The 16290-nt window shown below is 38.4% G+C and overlaps 2 protein-coding genes across 4 annotated transcripts; both read right to left on the bottom strand.

Moving 5' to 3' along the window:
- Positions 1-5737: 5737 nt before the first annotated feature.
- LOC142629285 (uncharacterized) lies at positions 5738-10638 on the bottom strand. Of its 3 annotated transcripts, none has more exons than XM_075803236.1 (3): positions 10077-10638; positions 9772-9916; positions 5738-6154 (listed from the first exon to the last, which is right to left on the bottom strand). In XM_075803236.1, exons 1-3 carry the CDS (start codon positions 10568-10570, stop codon positions 6086-6088), a joined length of 708 nt encoding a protein of 235 aa, XP_075659351.1. In that variant the 5' UTR covers positions 10571-10638; the 3' UTR covers positions 5738-6085. The 3 variants fall into 3 exon arrangements, with proteins under 3 accessions (XP_075659351.1, XP_075659353.1, XP_075659352.1); XM_075803238.1 differs by having other exon boundaries at positions 5905-6154; positions 9772-9925; XM_075803237.1 differs by having other exon boundaries at positions 5905-6154; positions 9772-9936; positions 10077-10634.
- Positions 10639-13094: 2456 nt separating this feature from the next.
- Positions 13095-13799, bottom strand: LOC142628877 (F-box/kelch-repeat protein At3g24760-like; the record flags this gene model as incomplete). The annotated part of the gene is made up of 1 exon (XM_075802911.1): positions 13095-13799. A coding segment is annotated over one exon (705 nt), but the record flags the coding sequence as incomplete, so codon positions are not given.
- Between the last annotated feature and the right edge of the window lie 2491 nt (positions 13800-16290).

The following is a 16290-nucleotide window of genomic DNA, read 5'->3' as shown; positions in this document are numbered from 1 at the left end:
GCACAAGTTCCCTAAAAACTGTGTTAACTACTTATGTAGTGGACTGCCCTTGAGGCCTTGGAAAGTCCCTTCTGGCCCTGTTGTTATTATACCTATCCAACCTAAAATCTCTTCAATTAGCTGGGATCACTTTAGCCTTCCCCTTCCCTTGCTGTTGATCCTCCTTGACCCGTTTGTACTCATCAATACGATTCATCAATTAACGCATGCTGCGCACGGGATTTCTGGTCTAAGATTTCCTCAACTCATTTTCAGTTGGGAGTCCAACCTTAAACTTCCTTACAACCACATCTTCAAAATCTCCATCTATTTCTTAAACATCTTCCAATATCTATTTGAATAGGTCTTTAAAGTTTCCCCCTCCCTAATTACCATGGATAACACGAAATCCAAGGGACGAGGAACCCTACTACATGTAACAAAACAAGCCTTAAAGGCCCTAGTGAGCTCTTAAAAGGAGCTACTAGAGCCCTCATCCATCCCATCAAACCATCTCATTGCCATAGGCCCCAAACTAGATGGAAATACCTTACACATCAGTGCTTTATTCCTCGAATGAACTACCATCCTCTTATTAAAATGGCTTACATGCTTCACCGGTTCTGTCCTACCATTATACATGGTAAAAGTTGGCTGTGTGAACCAACGAGGAAGCTTTGTCTTCTCAATCCTCAGTGTAAACAGTGACTTTGAGATTTGGCTCAAGGCCTTGCTTATAACATCATTTCCTAAGCCCCTATAGGCTGAGCTTTTACTCCTTTGCTGATGATGGCGTTCCTCATTATAAGAGAAGGACTTGTTAAGAAGGGTTCTCGATCTAGGTTTATAACTATCATCATCATCAGATAGGGACCCTAAGCTCAATGGAGAATCCCTTCTTTGCTAATGACGTAATTTTCCTGCATAAATGATCTATCTCCAGTTGCAAGTTTCTAGTATCCTCCCCATGTGAAACACGACTCCCAGTTCTAGATTGGCTTCTACTAGTGTGAGTCATATGCACACTCACTACACGATCTCTCCTTCACTCTAGATTTAGGAAATGGTCATAATGTTGAGATCCCACAAATTCTTCTTGGTTTGGCCCTGAACCTGCTATGATTAAACAAGCTCAAGAATGTTCAATCCCCATAGATGGCACCAATTTTAAGGACATATATTGATCCATAGTCCAAAAGATTTGGACAATGGCTCAATAAGCTCACAACAATAAATTTGTTAGAGAGTAGGTTTATCACTAAACGTTCAACGAGTCAAATGTGAATCACAATGGGCTAGTTTAGTGTTGGAATAACTAAGATGAATAAGTTGAAAAGAAAAACACTCATCGGTCAAGTCTGATGATGATAAGTTCTTATATTTAACTCTCAAACTTATACAAGTATCCAAGTTCTTAATTACAAAATGGTCCCTCCACTTTTTTTCTGATGCACCCTTTTGTAATGGAATCTTTTCCCTTTTTATACTCCTTCTCCTCCTTTCATCTTAGCATTCCACTTGTTGACCAAATAACTAATCATCTTGATACTTGTCCCATCAGAACCTTCTTGAAGTCTTTGTGGATAACTGTAAGACTAGAAGTCACTGTTCAAGTATCATTTCCACATTAATGCGGCCAGTTGGTTAGGTGCAGAGCATTCAATGTGGTGGTAGCAGCTTTCTTCCCAGATTTTTCTCCATTCTCTGTTGACTCACTTCTCTCTAAAGCTTATCCTCCCAAGCACAATTGCCCACTGCCCAGTACTTGATAGTGGTCGGACTTTAGGCTTCCACTTTGTTGACCAAGGAAGGGTGGCTTCTCGAACAACATCACCCGCTTGTTGTGACCAGATCTCTTCCTCGACCCAATAATCTACTTACCTTTACTAATACTGGTTGGTCCTCAGGCCCTTGGACGTCCTTGGGTGTGACCTACAACCTAATATCCTTATCCGAGCTTTTCATCCCTACAATATATATATATATATATATATATATAGAGAGAGAGAGAGAGAGAGAGAGAGAGAGAGAGAGAATTTCTCGATTTTGTACGGTTTATCATAACATCATGCAATGTCAGTCAAAATTATTTGTTTTTAAAATAAAAATAATATTGAAGAAGAGATAAAAATCATAGTCAACAATGAATTAACTTTTTAAAATCTATTATAAAAGCTTTTAGACCGGAAAAGCCCCCACAAAAGCAACGAAAAGAAAAAAAATAATGGAGAACCTATATAAATTCCTTTTTAAAAAAAGTGGGTACCACATTCCCATAACTTGGGAAAGTTTTAGTTTTTAAAGTGCCAATTATACCTCCCAAATCTAATACCCTTTGAATTTTTCATTCTTTAATCACATTCTTGTAATATTTGTTCTTTTTTTTATATATATATAAAAAATTAAGCACTGTTTTGCATTTTCACCTATAAAAAAAAAAAAAAAAAACAGTATCATGCCAGCAAATTCCATGTTTTCTTTTTCAAAAATATATATATATGATGCCCATAATAATATTAAGGGTAAATTCTACTTTTAATTACTTTTCCTAATTTAGTCAGAAAAAGGGTAAATTATACTTTTGTTACTTGAAATTCGGGCTAAGGTTGATTTTAGTCCTTCAAAATTTGAGTGTTTAAACTTGGCCCCTGTAATTTCACATAAAAACAGGGAACAATTTTGTCCTTCTTTGGATTTGGTTTGATTTTGGTCCCTTAAATATGTGGACCGAATAATGAATTTTAAATTTGAGAGATCAAAATCGAATTTACACTAGATTTAGGAGATGAAAAGTATAATTTACCTTTAATAATAAATATAAAAATAACAAACAAATTAAAAATTAAATTGTTAGGATTCAATTATATAAATAAGTGTTTAAAATAAATAAGAAACACTTGGGAGCAATTTTATAATATCCTCTGTCATTTCTCACTTTATATATATATTATTTTTATTTTTCTCTTTCTTTTGTTAGCATTCTTTTACGATGTAATCGCGCTGGTCTAACCTTGGCTAGTATTACAAAAGATAAAGAAGAGGTTATTGTTTGATTAGAAAAATGTCATTCTTATTTTTTTCTCATTGTACAATATGATTTTGTATAAATAATAAAGTCTACTATCGTTTTTTATAAATAAAAAAAAAAAAAAAAAATTCACCAAAGGACTTTATAATTATAATTTACAAAAAAAAAAAAAACTAATTGCTTTTCTGTAATAAGTATTTTCAAAAAATCTTTAGAGTTAAGGCTTTTTATTTATCTATTTATAACCATAATCCCAAATGGGTCTATAATATATATATATATATAAAATCACAACTTTTGCCACAACCTGCTCACGTGGCTAGTCGCGAGTGGTGGACTAACCCCTCTCACGACTTGACACGTGAGCAAATTGTGACAAAAACTATGGTCTTGACATTTTCCTAAAATATAACAGCACCAAAAATACACCTTTTTTACTTTTAGAACACAAGATTGAATATATTTAGATCAAAATATATTCAAGTAGAAAATTCAAATCCCTTAATGGAATCCACCCAATTGTTGCCTTCTCTGGCATCATCTATTTTCTTTTTCTTTTTCTTTTTTAAGGAAAAAAAAAACCATATTAATGTGAGTGAACGCAACTCTGGCCCACCAATTTTTTTTATCAAATTGAGCCTAACTCACGCGAACGGGTGAGATCGTGATGCTCAAAATGTCGAATCCACTGTAAAATGTACTCTCCCCTAGATCAAGAGTTTTACATGGAATCGTCACATATTTAATTTAAATAGAAAAATAAGATCTATGAAAAAAAATGCTTCTGTTTTATTAATATATATATATATATATATATATATATATATATATATATATATATATATATATATATATATATATATATATATGACAATTTACATCAATTTTGTAACAAAATTTACAATGTTTTTTTTTGTCCTAGATACAATTTAAGAAAGTAAATTATGTTGCTTTGTTTCCTAGTTATACTCTAAAAAATGTAAAATTGCATATACAAGAGCCTAATCTAGAACCCTTGATCTCGGTTCGGAGGCTAATTTATGAGATGGGAAGGGATTAAGCACCCATCTCACCTGCTAAAACCAGTCTCCTAGGTTAAGATAGCCAATATCATGATATGTCAAACAAATACAAACAATATATCATATAATCATGCTAATTTGCAAGAATTGTAAACTAATATGTGTTGGAAAATTTAATGTAAAGAGAAACAAAAAGTGAAATTTGTTAGATAACAATGTAAATGTAAAGAAAGTATGAAAGTAATGACATGTTCATCCAAGAAATTAATGTAAATATAGAATTCCTAGCCTAGATATGTTCATCTAAGCATGTGAAGGAAAACAAATTTGTCATATTATTTGTCATCAGCATAACTACAAAAGAAAAATAATAATAATAATAAATTAAGCATACCAATCATCCAAACAATCTTGAGAAGAACAAAGAAAATCACCCAGACATGTTCATCCAAGTATTTAAGCGAAAACCACAATGTTAATTAGACCTATTCGTCTAAGCTTTCAAAAAAGAGAGAAACAACTACCTAGACATGTTCATCTAAGCATGTTATGAAAAGCAAATAATAACTTAGAAGTGTTCATCCAAGCATGTAAAAGAAAACATAGAATTGTCATGTTATTTGTCATCCTCACAATTGCAAAGAGAAAGACAACATTTAAGCATATTTGATAATCCAAGCAATTATGAAAAAAAAAGTAAAGAAAAATCCTTAGACATGTTCATTTAGAGAAAATCAAAATACTTAGAAATATTCGTTTAAGCATTTAAAAAAAGTAAAACAACTACCTAAACATGTTCATCTAAGCATTCAAGTGAAAGTTGCGCATTAACCTAAAAGTGTTCATCTAAGCATGTAAAAGGAATATCAATGAGATATATAGGTATGTTCTTCCACACATATCATTAAAGAAACATATAATGACTTGGAAGCATTTATCCAAGCATGTGCAGAGACTAAAAAAAATCTAGACTAGTTCATCTGAAATTTTTAAAGGAAAGTTAGAAAATTACGTCATGTTCATGTCTCAATCGTTGGTGAAGAGAACCAAAAATATATGTCATGCTATTTTGAGATGGAAATCTAAAAAATCAGCATAAAAAATTCAGCATGTGAAGGAAAATCAAGGTTAAGCAACAAAGCATATGTAAGCAAACAAAGATTCAAGTCACGTGAAGGCAAACAAAATCTGATTATATGACTAAAATGAATACATCTATCATGTTGAAAGCAAACTAAGATGTGATCACACAATTCAAGATTTAATCATGGAGAACTACAAAGATTAGGACATTCCCTAGCAAGCAACAATCTGATTTTTATGAAGAAAACCAAACATTAAACATGTGGTGACAAAGCATCAGAACTATAGGTGTAAAGGACAATAGACATTAAGCATGTGAGATATCATGAGATGGTATTCAAAAATTTGAATTACATTTTGGGATTACATTGAAGAGTGTAGCATATGAGAAGACACAAAATTATAAGGGAGGAACAAGACACCATGAATGAAGCATTATATGAGAATAAAAAAGATAACCATGTATTAAAACAAGCATGACGTCATGAAATTTAGAATAGGAACGAAAAAATAAGGCAAGACTCAATACTCACAGGAAAATCCTTGTACGGGACTCAATGTCATTGAGACATAGTTCTTATGAGACCGTCTCATACAATACTTACTCATACTCACAACTATTGTATATTAAAAAATTATTACTTTTAGCTATATTCAAAAGAGAAAGAGAAAGGCAGAGTCAAAAGCTCTCTTTCTCAGTTTTCTGTTCTATTTTCGGGGAGTGTGGAGCTCTCTTAATCTCATTTCTGCGTCACTGCCTCTCTTTTTTTTTTTTTGGTTGAACAAGGATTCTTTTGCAAACTAACCCGCAAGGCAACGGGTATCAAAAGATACAACAGTTTCAGAATTTCCAATTACATTAGGTGCGCTGCTGCTATCGCAATCAAAAGCTAAAACATCAAGTAAAGTCAAAGGCGGAGAAACATAGTAAACAAAATCCTCCCGTTGTGAACTTCCCATTTTGGCAAGTAAGTCAGCTGCTTGGTTGGCCTCTCTGAAGCAGTGGCTGAGCTGGACCTGCTGGAAAGCTTGGAGTATGTCCCTACAATCAGTTACCAATGGCCAAGTTAGTCTATTAGTGGAAGATGAGGAGGTTATGAGCTTGACAACCTCAGATGAGTCCACATTTACTATAAGATCATTTATATTTAGTTGTCTTGCCATGCAGAGCCCCTCAAGCAAAGCCCATAGTTCAGCCATTAGAACCGTTGCAGTGCCTAAAGGTTTTGAGAAGCCTTGGACCCAATTCCCATTCGAATCCTGTAGAAGGCCGCCAGCACCAGCGTGGCCTTGGCTGATGGATGCATCAGTATTTAGCTTATGCCAATTCGGAGGGGGTTTATCCCATTTGGCATTGCGCTGCGGCCTTGCACAGGGGACTTTGGATGAAGCCGTAAGGAAATGGTACTCCAAAGCTTTTGCAACACACTCTTTTAGGAGCTGCTCGTTTGGAAGCTTGGCTTGGAAGGTAACACAGTTTCTGTTAGTCCATAGGGACCAAAGACCAAAAAGAAAGAGGGTGGACCAAGGAATGCCGTGGTGCCGAGAGACCAGAACTGAGGAGCAATTTTTATGCATCCAATCTGATAGGGGGAGACCAAATGAGTTGTACAGACCTGAAGGAGGGCGAAGATGGTTCCAAAATCTGACAGAGTAAGGGCATTCTCTGAGCATGTGGCTTATGGATTCGGTGTGAGATTTACAAATGGTGCAGCGCTGATCCAGGCTTAAACCCCTTGAACCCAAAACTTCTTTCACAGGTATGCTATTATAAGTGCAAAGCCAGGTAAAAAGAGCGAGCTTTGGAGTTTCCATATCCAAGAGAGAGAGGGAGTGTTCAAGTTCAATGCATTTAAACCTTTTGCTGCATTGTAGGCAGTCCGAAGAGAGAAGTCACCATCATTAGTGAAGGCCCAAGCAGTCGGATCCTCCCTTTGAGAAGCTAAATTTGTGGGGATAGCTTGGATAAGTTTCATAAGATTATCAGGAAGATCAAAGGAGAGCTGGAGGTTCCAGTTACCATAATTGTCAATGGCTTGATTTATAAGCTGGTTTTCCTCTCCAATATTGAGAGGGCCAATTAATTGGGCTCTTAGAGGGCCGAGTGAGGTCCAGTTATCATACCAAAGGGAAGTAGAGGCACCTGTGGTAATTACTTTCCTTATTCCACTGTCCAGAAGGGGTTTTGCAGCTTTACATGCTGCCCATGTGCGGGAGCAAGAGCCTTTAGATGTCCATGGGTTCCTATTAGTATTGCTGGGGAGGTATTTAGCTTTTAAAACCCTTGCCCAAGGGGAGTGGTCCCCAGACAGCAATTTCCAATCAAGTTTAGCAATAAGAGCAAGATTCTGCGGTCTTGTTTGAAGAATACCAAACCCACCATGGTCTTTAGGCCGAGTGACAGTGTCCCAGTTCACTAGGTGCATCTTCCTTTTTTCAGGGGTTGAGCCCCAAAGAAAGTTCCTATTTGCACGGTCAATTTCTTCGCAAACTTTACTTGGAAGCAAGGCGCCTTGCATGACATAGTCAAAAATAGCGCCTGATGAAGACTGGATAAGGGTCCTCCAACCAGCAAGGGAAAGGAGACTAGCTTGCCATCCTGCTAGTTTTTCTTGCACCTTGTGAATGATGAAATTAAAATCCCGAGCACCACAGTCAGCAAATTTTAGCGGGAACCCGGATATTTGTCAAATTTTCTGGTTTCTAGCATGCCCAGAGAACCACAAATTGCTCTTCTAGTATCTTTAGGAGTGTTTTTTGAGAAAAGGACTCTAGATTTTTCCTTGCTAACTTTCTGCCCAGAGAGTTTACAAAAGGTAGATATCACTTCATCAATTGCCTCACTGTTCTTGAGACTAGCTTGGCCGAAGAGCATCAAGTCGTCGGCAAAAAATAGATGGGAGAAGGCTGGGCCGGACCTAGATGCTTTGATGGGCTTCCAAGAATTACTTGCAGTTTTATCATGGATAAGGAGCCCAAGATATTCAAGGCACATAATGAAAATGTAGGGCGATAGCGATCTCCTTGGCGGATACCTCGAGATGGGCTAAAAGTAGGGAGCTTACCACCATTGAAGAGCACGGATACAGTGGTTGACGAAATACAATCCATGATGATGGCAATAAGATTAGAGGGAAAATTGAAGTGGACGAGGACTTCCTTGATAAAACTCCACTCAAGGCGGTCAAACGCCTTTTCGAGGTCGATTTTTAATGCCATCGTGCCAACCCTCCCTTTTTTCTTTTCCATAGTGTGCAGGATCTCTTGGGCTATAATCATGTTGTCTAGCCCTTTTCTTCCAGGGATGAAGGCAGCTTGGAGTAGAGAAATTAAATACTGCATATGGGGCCTTACTCTGTTGACAATGATCTTTGAGATCATTTTATAAATAGATGTGCAAAGACTAATTGGTCTAAAATGGCCAAGGACCTCCGGACCACTTCTTTTCGGGATAAGAGTCACCAAAGTATGATTTAGGTATGAGGGAATTCGCCTCGTTGCGAAGACAGCCAGGATTTCTTCACTAACTGATGGTCCAAGAATGTGCCAAAAATGTTGGAAAAAGCCAACATGAAGACCGTCCACTCCTGGGGCTTTATAAGGTTTCAAAGAGGAGAGAGCCTTGAGAATTTCCAAATCTGAGGGCATGATTGAGAGCTTATGAGAGTCCTCCTCAGAGAGCGCAACAGCCCAATCGATTTCAAAGTCTTCAGTGGAGATGGAGGTCAGGTGATGGGATTGATAGAGCTCTATGAAGCCACTAAGAATAATGTCCATCACCTGATCTTCATCATCAACCCATTCCCCAGTGTGGTTCATGATCCTTCGAATTCGGTTATGTTTCCTCTTAATAATTGTTTTTGTGTGGTAGAATACAATATTTTTGTCACCAAAAAGTTGCCAGTCCACCCGAGATTTTAAAGCCCAAAACTCCTCTTCTTGATTGAGTAAGGCGGCATATTCTAAGGAGAGCTCTTGTTCTAGAGAGATAAGGAAAGCCGAGGGTCGGGCAACTAAGACTTTCTGCAGACCCCCAAGTCTGGCAAGGAGCTGCCTTTTCCTTGCAAAAATGTTCCCAAAAGCTTCCTTGTTCCAAGTAGTTGCCAAAGTTTTGAAAGTGGAAATGGCTAGACTGAGACTTGGCATACTCTCCCAGGCTTTTTCCACAACCTGTTGAAGTCTAGGATGGCTAAGCCACATTTTTTCAAAACGAAAGGGCCTTTCCAGCCTCCTTTGGCAATTCTCAAATAATCTCAAGAGGAGGGGACAGTGATCCGAGCTCACCCTAAGAAGGTGGGTGACGTTGGCTTCAGGGCAGAGTAAAGTCCAGGTAGAATTGGCCCAGCATCGATCAATTCTTTGCTGGATTAAAACATTGACATCTCTACGATTGGTCCATGTGTAAGTGGCACCAGAGAATCCCAAGTCAATCATGTTACAAAAGTTCATGCAATTCGCAGTAGTGCGTTAAAGGCTAACAGGATTACACCCTAACTTCTCAGTGCCATTAATGACATCATTAAAATCACCCATAATGGTCCAAGGAAGATCATGAAGAAGAGAGACTGAACACAAATTATCCCAGAGAATTTGACGTTCCTCAAATCTAGGACTACCATAAATAGAGAAAAGAAGCCATGGAGAGGGAGAGGAGATTACCTTCACTATAGCATGTATCTCCTGTTCCGTGGCAGTGAGCACATCCATGTCCCTGCGCCATAAGAGCCAAATTCCTCCCGCATAGCCAATGGAATCAGTTGTGTGTATTCCGTCATAGGGCAACGTACGGAGGATTTCACCAGCTCTAGAGCCACTAATGCGAGTCTCCGTGACAACCACAATGCCAGGAGAATGAAAATTTGTTAGATCACGGATAGTGCTACAAAAGGAGGGCTTCATAGCCCCTCTACAATTCCAGACAAGTATATTCATTTTTGGGGATAGAGAGGGAGAGTAGGACTCACATTCCTGGGCAAAGGCCCTCCTGGATGTCATCCATTTCCATCACACCTGCCTCAATTCCTCTCTGGGCATCACTGGATTCTCTGCTAGGGTGATGGCATGTTCCAGCAATTGCACTTGCGTCTGCCTCGTGACTGACCCCAAGGTGAAGCTCTCCGTGAATGATAGAGTTTGGATGAGCTTGAGCTGCGAAAGGGTCCCTTGAATCAAAACCCCTGTTGTCTCGCCCATGAGAAACTTTCTCTGACAAATTTCCACTGGAGCTAGCTCCCTTTCTAGTAGGTCCAGTGATATTTCTAAGAGGTCGGATTGCAAGCGATCCCCTGAGGTGTTCGATGTCCTTAGACCCAGTGAAAGCAGGGGTGGTTGGTCTAGGGTGAATCTCCACCATGGATTCGGGGTGTTGTGCCATGCTGGGTGGATCCCAACGAATGTTGTTGATCGTGGAGTTGCTGAGCTCCATCGCATGATTGTTGATCCAGATTGCCCACGGCATTGACGGTTTTATGTGAAGCAGGAAAGGATGGAGCGTCAGTGGAATTTGTTGGTGCTCTGGCACTAAACTGGAAGGTTGTAGAATTTGGTGGATTCGTGGCTTTATCTGAAGCTTTTAGGGATGTAATGGGCTTTGTGGGCTTAGAAAAGTTTCCAATCTTTAGACTACCTTTTTGGGTCAAAATCTTTATGCTTTGTGATGTGGGCTTGGGAGGGTTCTTGGGTTTTGTGGGCCACGGGCTTTGGTGGTGTTCAGGGGAAGCAACCAACTTTCTTTTCCCTTTCCCATTTGAAGAATCAGCGTCAGTGTACATGACTACATCTGATGTGACCCGAGGAAGGGGCTTCCCATGCTTAGTAGCTGCATGGGTGGTGCTTGCAGACTGCTGATGGGATGGGTTGGCTTTCTGACATTTTGTTTTCTTCGAGAAACTAGCAGCCAAGGGCCGAAGGTGTCTGACTCAGTGGTAGTGGGGGTGGTTACTGCATCAGGGGTCTCGGGGGAGTGGTCCCCTTGATCCTTACAAGCATCAGCAGGGGTGGGGATAGGGGGTTGCTGGGATCGTTTGACTTCATACTGGCATGCCACTTTTTTATGCCCCATACGGCCACAAGTGAAACACAGCGAGTGTATACCTTCATACATGACTTGCTGCTTATATTTGCTAATTAGGATAGTAGTGATTAAAGGCTTCTCTAAATTAACTTGGACACAAAGCCTTGCGTATCGCCCTCTGGCATTTGCAGCTGTGTGACTATCTATGCGGAGCACCGGACCAATGGAGGAACCTATTTTCTTTAGGACCTCTGTGTCGTAAAATTCTATGGGAAGTCCGGGAAATCTTACCCGCCTGCCACCTGTGAGAGGTTGGCATTTGACGCAGAGAATTTTGGTTGCCACGGTTTGATGGCCAAAAAGTGCTGTCCAATGAACCATGGACCTTCTCTTAGCACAAGGTCCAAGTCTTCCTCAGCTTCAAATCTTGCCAAGAAGTAATCATAACCCAGGTCCACAAGTTCAAGTTTACCTGATGGCGCCCATAGCTCCCTGACCCGCTGTGACAAGAATTGGTAGCCAACTGTGCGACCAAAAGTTCTTAGAACGAGTGCATGAGACCAATGGGACCTGATGCACACCTTATCTTCTTTAGTTAGAGAGACTGAAGCAAATCCTTCACAGAGGTTATCTTCCTCCGTGACTGACTCCACATCTTCTTGCATTTGATCTAAGAGGCTGAACGCACTTTCGTATGCTCCAGGCAACTGTCCTAGCAGCTTGTTCTTGTAGCTTGTTTCAGTGGGGTGGAACGAGAAGCCACCTGTGTGTCCATCTTTTATCTTTTTGGTGCTTCGCTGTAGAGTATCTTCCTCTTCGCTTGAGAGTGTCGCCATGAACACTAGATTTCGCTTCACTGCCTCTCTTTTTATTTTCACAACTCATGTCATCAAATCAACCAAGCACTAGTCTCTAGAGATTCATATATGAGAGGGATAAAATAATATCATTTAAAAAAAGAGAGATTAGATATAAATACCAAATTTGGGTAGTGTTGTGGTGGACTGGTGGTGGTAGTGTGGTGCTGGTCTAATTTGCTACTCCAATTCCTTTGGTTTGGCTTGGTTTGGTTTGCTTCCACTACCGTCTGCCCAACCCCACCCACTCTCAGGTCTTTGTATTTAGTAAGTTATGTTTTCTTTATTCTTTTTTTCCTCTTTTATTATTTGTGTCTTGCTATGTGTTGTGAGATTTGTGCGGGTGTTCTACTGCTTTTAAGCTAATTAGAATTGGCTTAGGAATTTTTTTTTTTTGTTGAGTGGACAAAGTGCAAATTTATTGAAACAAATTGCTAAAAGTAATATTATATATATATATATATATATATATATATACTAAAAGTTATGGCGAAAAATCCATTTTCGTCCCTACATTTTCACGCGATTCCCACTTTAATCCCTATATTTTATTTTCACCGCTTTTAGTCCCTAAAATCAAAAAGTGATTTCGTTTTTGTCCCTACCGTCAATGCCCTAACGGCAAAGTCCTAGGTGGCAGACGGAACAACCTACTAGCTGACATGGCCTTGATGTGGCAATTAAAATATTATTAAAAAAATATTATTTGGTATTTTTATATGCTACATCAGCATTTTAAATTTTTTTTAAAAGCCATGTCAAAAAATTTAAACAAAAAAATAAATTAAATTAAAAAACAAAACTTAAAATTTTATTTTTTATTTTTTTTACTTTCATTATTTTTTCGTAAGAACTGAAGTTGTTCTTCGTGTTCTTCCTAACATCGGCGATGTTCCCATTTTCCATCCAAACACCATCCTCCACCGAAACCTCCAACAAATCAACCCCATAAACCCAGAAAAATCATCAAACCCACATAAAAAATAATAATAAAAAAAAAAAACCCAGAAATTTTTAAAAAGCACAACAGCAACCCGAAACCCAGCCCGACATTGTTGTCCTCAGCGTTTTTGGTCAATCGCCTCATCGAAACCCAGAAAATACCTTGCAATCTAAAGCACAAACCAACAACAAACCCAACCAAAATCACCGATCTGACCAACCAACCAACTACTTTTGCAATTTGAAACCCACATGAACAGATCATTACTCCAAACGTGGCTTTCCAAATTGAAGGACGAGACAAAGCTAGAGTTAATACCGAACACGTAGAATCTGCCTTTGAATAAGGCTGAAGATAAGGATGAGAAGAAAAACCCAGTTGGGAAATCAAAGGGTAATGGAGGACAGATGTCCCAAGAATCAAGATCAGGGTTGTATATCTCGACGGCTAAACGGCCCTCAATGTCAACAAGGTTGCCGACGAATCTGACACCACTGACAACAATGAAACTGCGTCGGTTGTAGTTGTGGTTGTGGCTAGAATAGAAGACTCCGAGGAGAGGGTTGAGGCGAGAGTAGTGTAAAGGGGAAGTGGTGGAAATGTGGCGAGAGAGGATTGGGGAGAAGGAGAAGGTGGGTGCGGTGGTGAAGAGGAAGCCGGCGGCAGAAGTAGTGTTGTTGTTGGAGAAGGAAGTGTTGGAAGGGAGGCGGAACCAGAGGTTGGAGATGGGGTCGAAGGCGAAGGATTGGTGGTTCTTGGAGTAGGTGTTGTGGAGGCCGTAAAGGAAGAACCATGGATGAAGAGAAGAGGAAGAGGAAGAGGAAGAGAAGGTTGAGGAGGAGATGATGGAGTACCAGATTGTAGGAGGAGAGTTTTTTAATTAGATTTTTTTTTTGGAAACCGTTTTTTAATTAGATTTAAGTTTTGTTTTTTAATTTATTTTCTTTTTTTGGTTTAAATTTAATGACATGGCTTTTCAAAAAAATTAAAATGCTGACGTGGCCTATAAAAATGTCAAATAATATTTTTTAATAATATTTTAATCACCACATCAATGCCCATAAGTGCCATGTCAGCTAGTAGGTTCTTCCGTTCGCCACCTAGGACTTTGCTGTTAAGGCACTAACGGTAGGGACAAAAATGAGATTGTTTTTTTGATTTTAGGGACTAAAAGCAGTGAAAATAAAAGATAAGGACCAAAGTGAGAATTGCGTAAAAATATAGAGAATGGGTTTTTTGCCAAAAGTTTTTTAAAAATATTTGGGGCCCACTGCCCCCACGTCCAACCATTACTCTGTCTCAGTGTCAATCCCTTGGATCTTATGTTTGTGTTTTTCAACAGAGATAAAAGGCCCACGCTCTCCATCTATTCAAATTAAGATTGTGTTTGGATATCGTTTATTTTGCTAAAATTGAAAAATTATTGTTGAAAATACTGTAGATAAAAGTGAAAGTTAATTGAAATAGTACAATGGGCTCATGAATAGTGCTAAAAGTGCTGTAGAGCTCATAAATAGTAGTAAAAATAAGCTGAATAGTGAAATAATTTTCATTTTTCATTCAAATCCAAACACACACTAAAAGTTCTTTCTCTCTCATGTTTTATGATTTACTCATAGCTTCTCTCTGTCAATCAGTGGAGTAGTTAGCAAAGCAGACTCCTCTCCAATGTTCTTCTTCTCCCTCAAACGCGTGCCTATGTTCGTGTCCATCAACAAAGTAGTTGGCTGACCAAAAAAGCTAACAAAGAGTTAGGGGCAAAAGACCAAAAGACCCATGCTCTCTAACTGTTCAAATTAAAAGTTTTTAAAGATAGAAGTGTAAACCTATCTGCAGTTTTGAACACAACAAACAAACCAACTCAACTTCCTTTGCCCATTGCGTGGCTATAAATTTGTTAACACGAAACTAGCCCCTGAGCGTGCGTGCTCAAAGGCTCTTCTATTTTTTTTAGTAAAAGTTAATAATTTGGCGAGACTACATTTTTGGTCCCTGAAGTTTACGTTGAAAGCGCAATCGGTCCCTCAAATTTCAAGTGTGCAACATTGGTCCCTCATGTTTAAAAAATGAATATTGCTAGTCCTTCTATTAACTACCGTTAATGTTATTGTCTATGTGACTAATGTAATAATGATGTGGCATTTACTAAATGAAATGGCATTTTTATTAAAATATTACAAAAATAAATTACAAGTTGAGAACAAATTGACCGAGTTCCCAGATCAAATCTTTTTAACAGGGATAGCATTAAGATTTGATTTCGGAAGGTAGTGGTATTGTGGCCGCGGTGATAGAGACGAAGGCAGTGCCTGTGGTAGTGACAAAAGAATTGCAAAGGTTGGAGAGCAAGTGGACATTCTGGTTTGACAACCAAATGAAACCCAAGCAAGGTGTTGCATGGGCACCTTTCTCCCCAAGATATACACTTCTGACACAGTCGAAGATTTCTAGTGGTACCTTTCCAATTTTCCTCAACTATTTGGTTCCTCTTCATCTTTCCCCTCTTTCATTTTTATTTTTGTTTGGTTAAGAAGTGCAACTGTAGCTTGCTTGTAAAGAGGATTTTATTTTTTAGATCTAGATAGGTTGTGTATTAATTCATTTTTCCTCATGTTGATCAATACTTATATTGGCTTCACTAGTGTTTAAGTTTGATAAAAAATGTGAACTCTTTGTGCATATTGTATGATCAGATATTCAAGCCCAGCAAGTTGCTTGCAAATGCTGATTTTCACTTGTTCATAGCTGGAATTGAACCCAAATGGGATGGTCCCAAGTGTGCTGCTGGAAGAAAGTGGTCCATCACGAGCAACATCAAGGCCAACCTTTTTTTTTTTTTTGAGAATGAAAGGCCAGCCTTAATACCAAGTGTGATGTGGCTTGAAATTGCAAAAGTCTCACTTTGAACAGAATATTCGGGATAGCATTAAGATTTGATTTTGCAATTGGGTGGGTTTTTTCTTGACATGTAAATTCATTTTTTTAATACTTTAATAATAAAAAATGTCATATTAGTCAAAAAGTTGCTCCATCATTGTTTCGTTAGCCACATAAGTAATAACACTAGCAGCAGTTAACAGAAGGACTAATTGCGCTCATTTTATAAAAAGGACCAATAGTGCTCACTTGAAATTTGAAGGACTAATTGTGCTCATAGAATAAACTTTAGGGATCAATAGTATAGTTTCGCCTAATAATTTGCATCAATTATAATTTGGGATTATTACATTTTCAAATCACAAAAATACTTAGGGGTGCGATGAAAAAATTATTTCATCCAAAACGCATAACATTCATCACACTCCTAGGTATTTTTGTGATAAAAAAATGTAGTAATCTCATATTATAATAGATGCAAAGTATAA

This window comes from Castanea sativa, chromosome 3 (assembly GCF_040712315.1).
Source record: "Castanea sativa cultivar Marrone di Chiusa Pesio chromosome 3, ASM4071231v1".
In the NCBI taxonomy this organism is placed as follows: Eukaryota; Viridiplantae; Streptophyta; class Magnoliopsida; order Fagales; family Fagaceae; genus Castanea; species Castanea sativa.
This window is presented reverse-complemented; position numbering and strand designations above follow the sequence as displayed.

Bases quoted from the DNA above. Each gene is read 5' to 3' on its own strand.
- LOC142629285 (XM_075803238.1), bottom strand. From the start codon at position 10,570: ATGCCGTGGGCAATCTGGATCAACAATCATGCGATGGAGCTCAGCAAC. The intron at 9,926-10,076 runs GTGAGTCCTACT...GACTCGCATTAG, and splicing joins GAGGGCCTTTGCCCAGGAAT to TGGCTCTAGAGCTGGTGAAA. The intron at 6,155-9,771 runs GTAATCTCCTCT...AACTGATTGTAG, and splicing joins AGATACATGCTATAGTGAAG to GGACATACTCCAAGCTTTCC.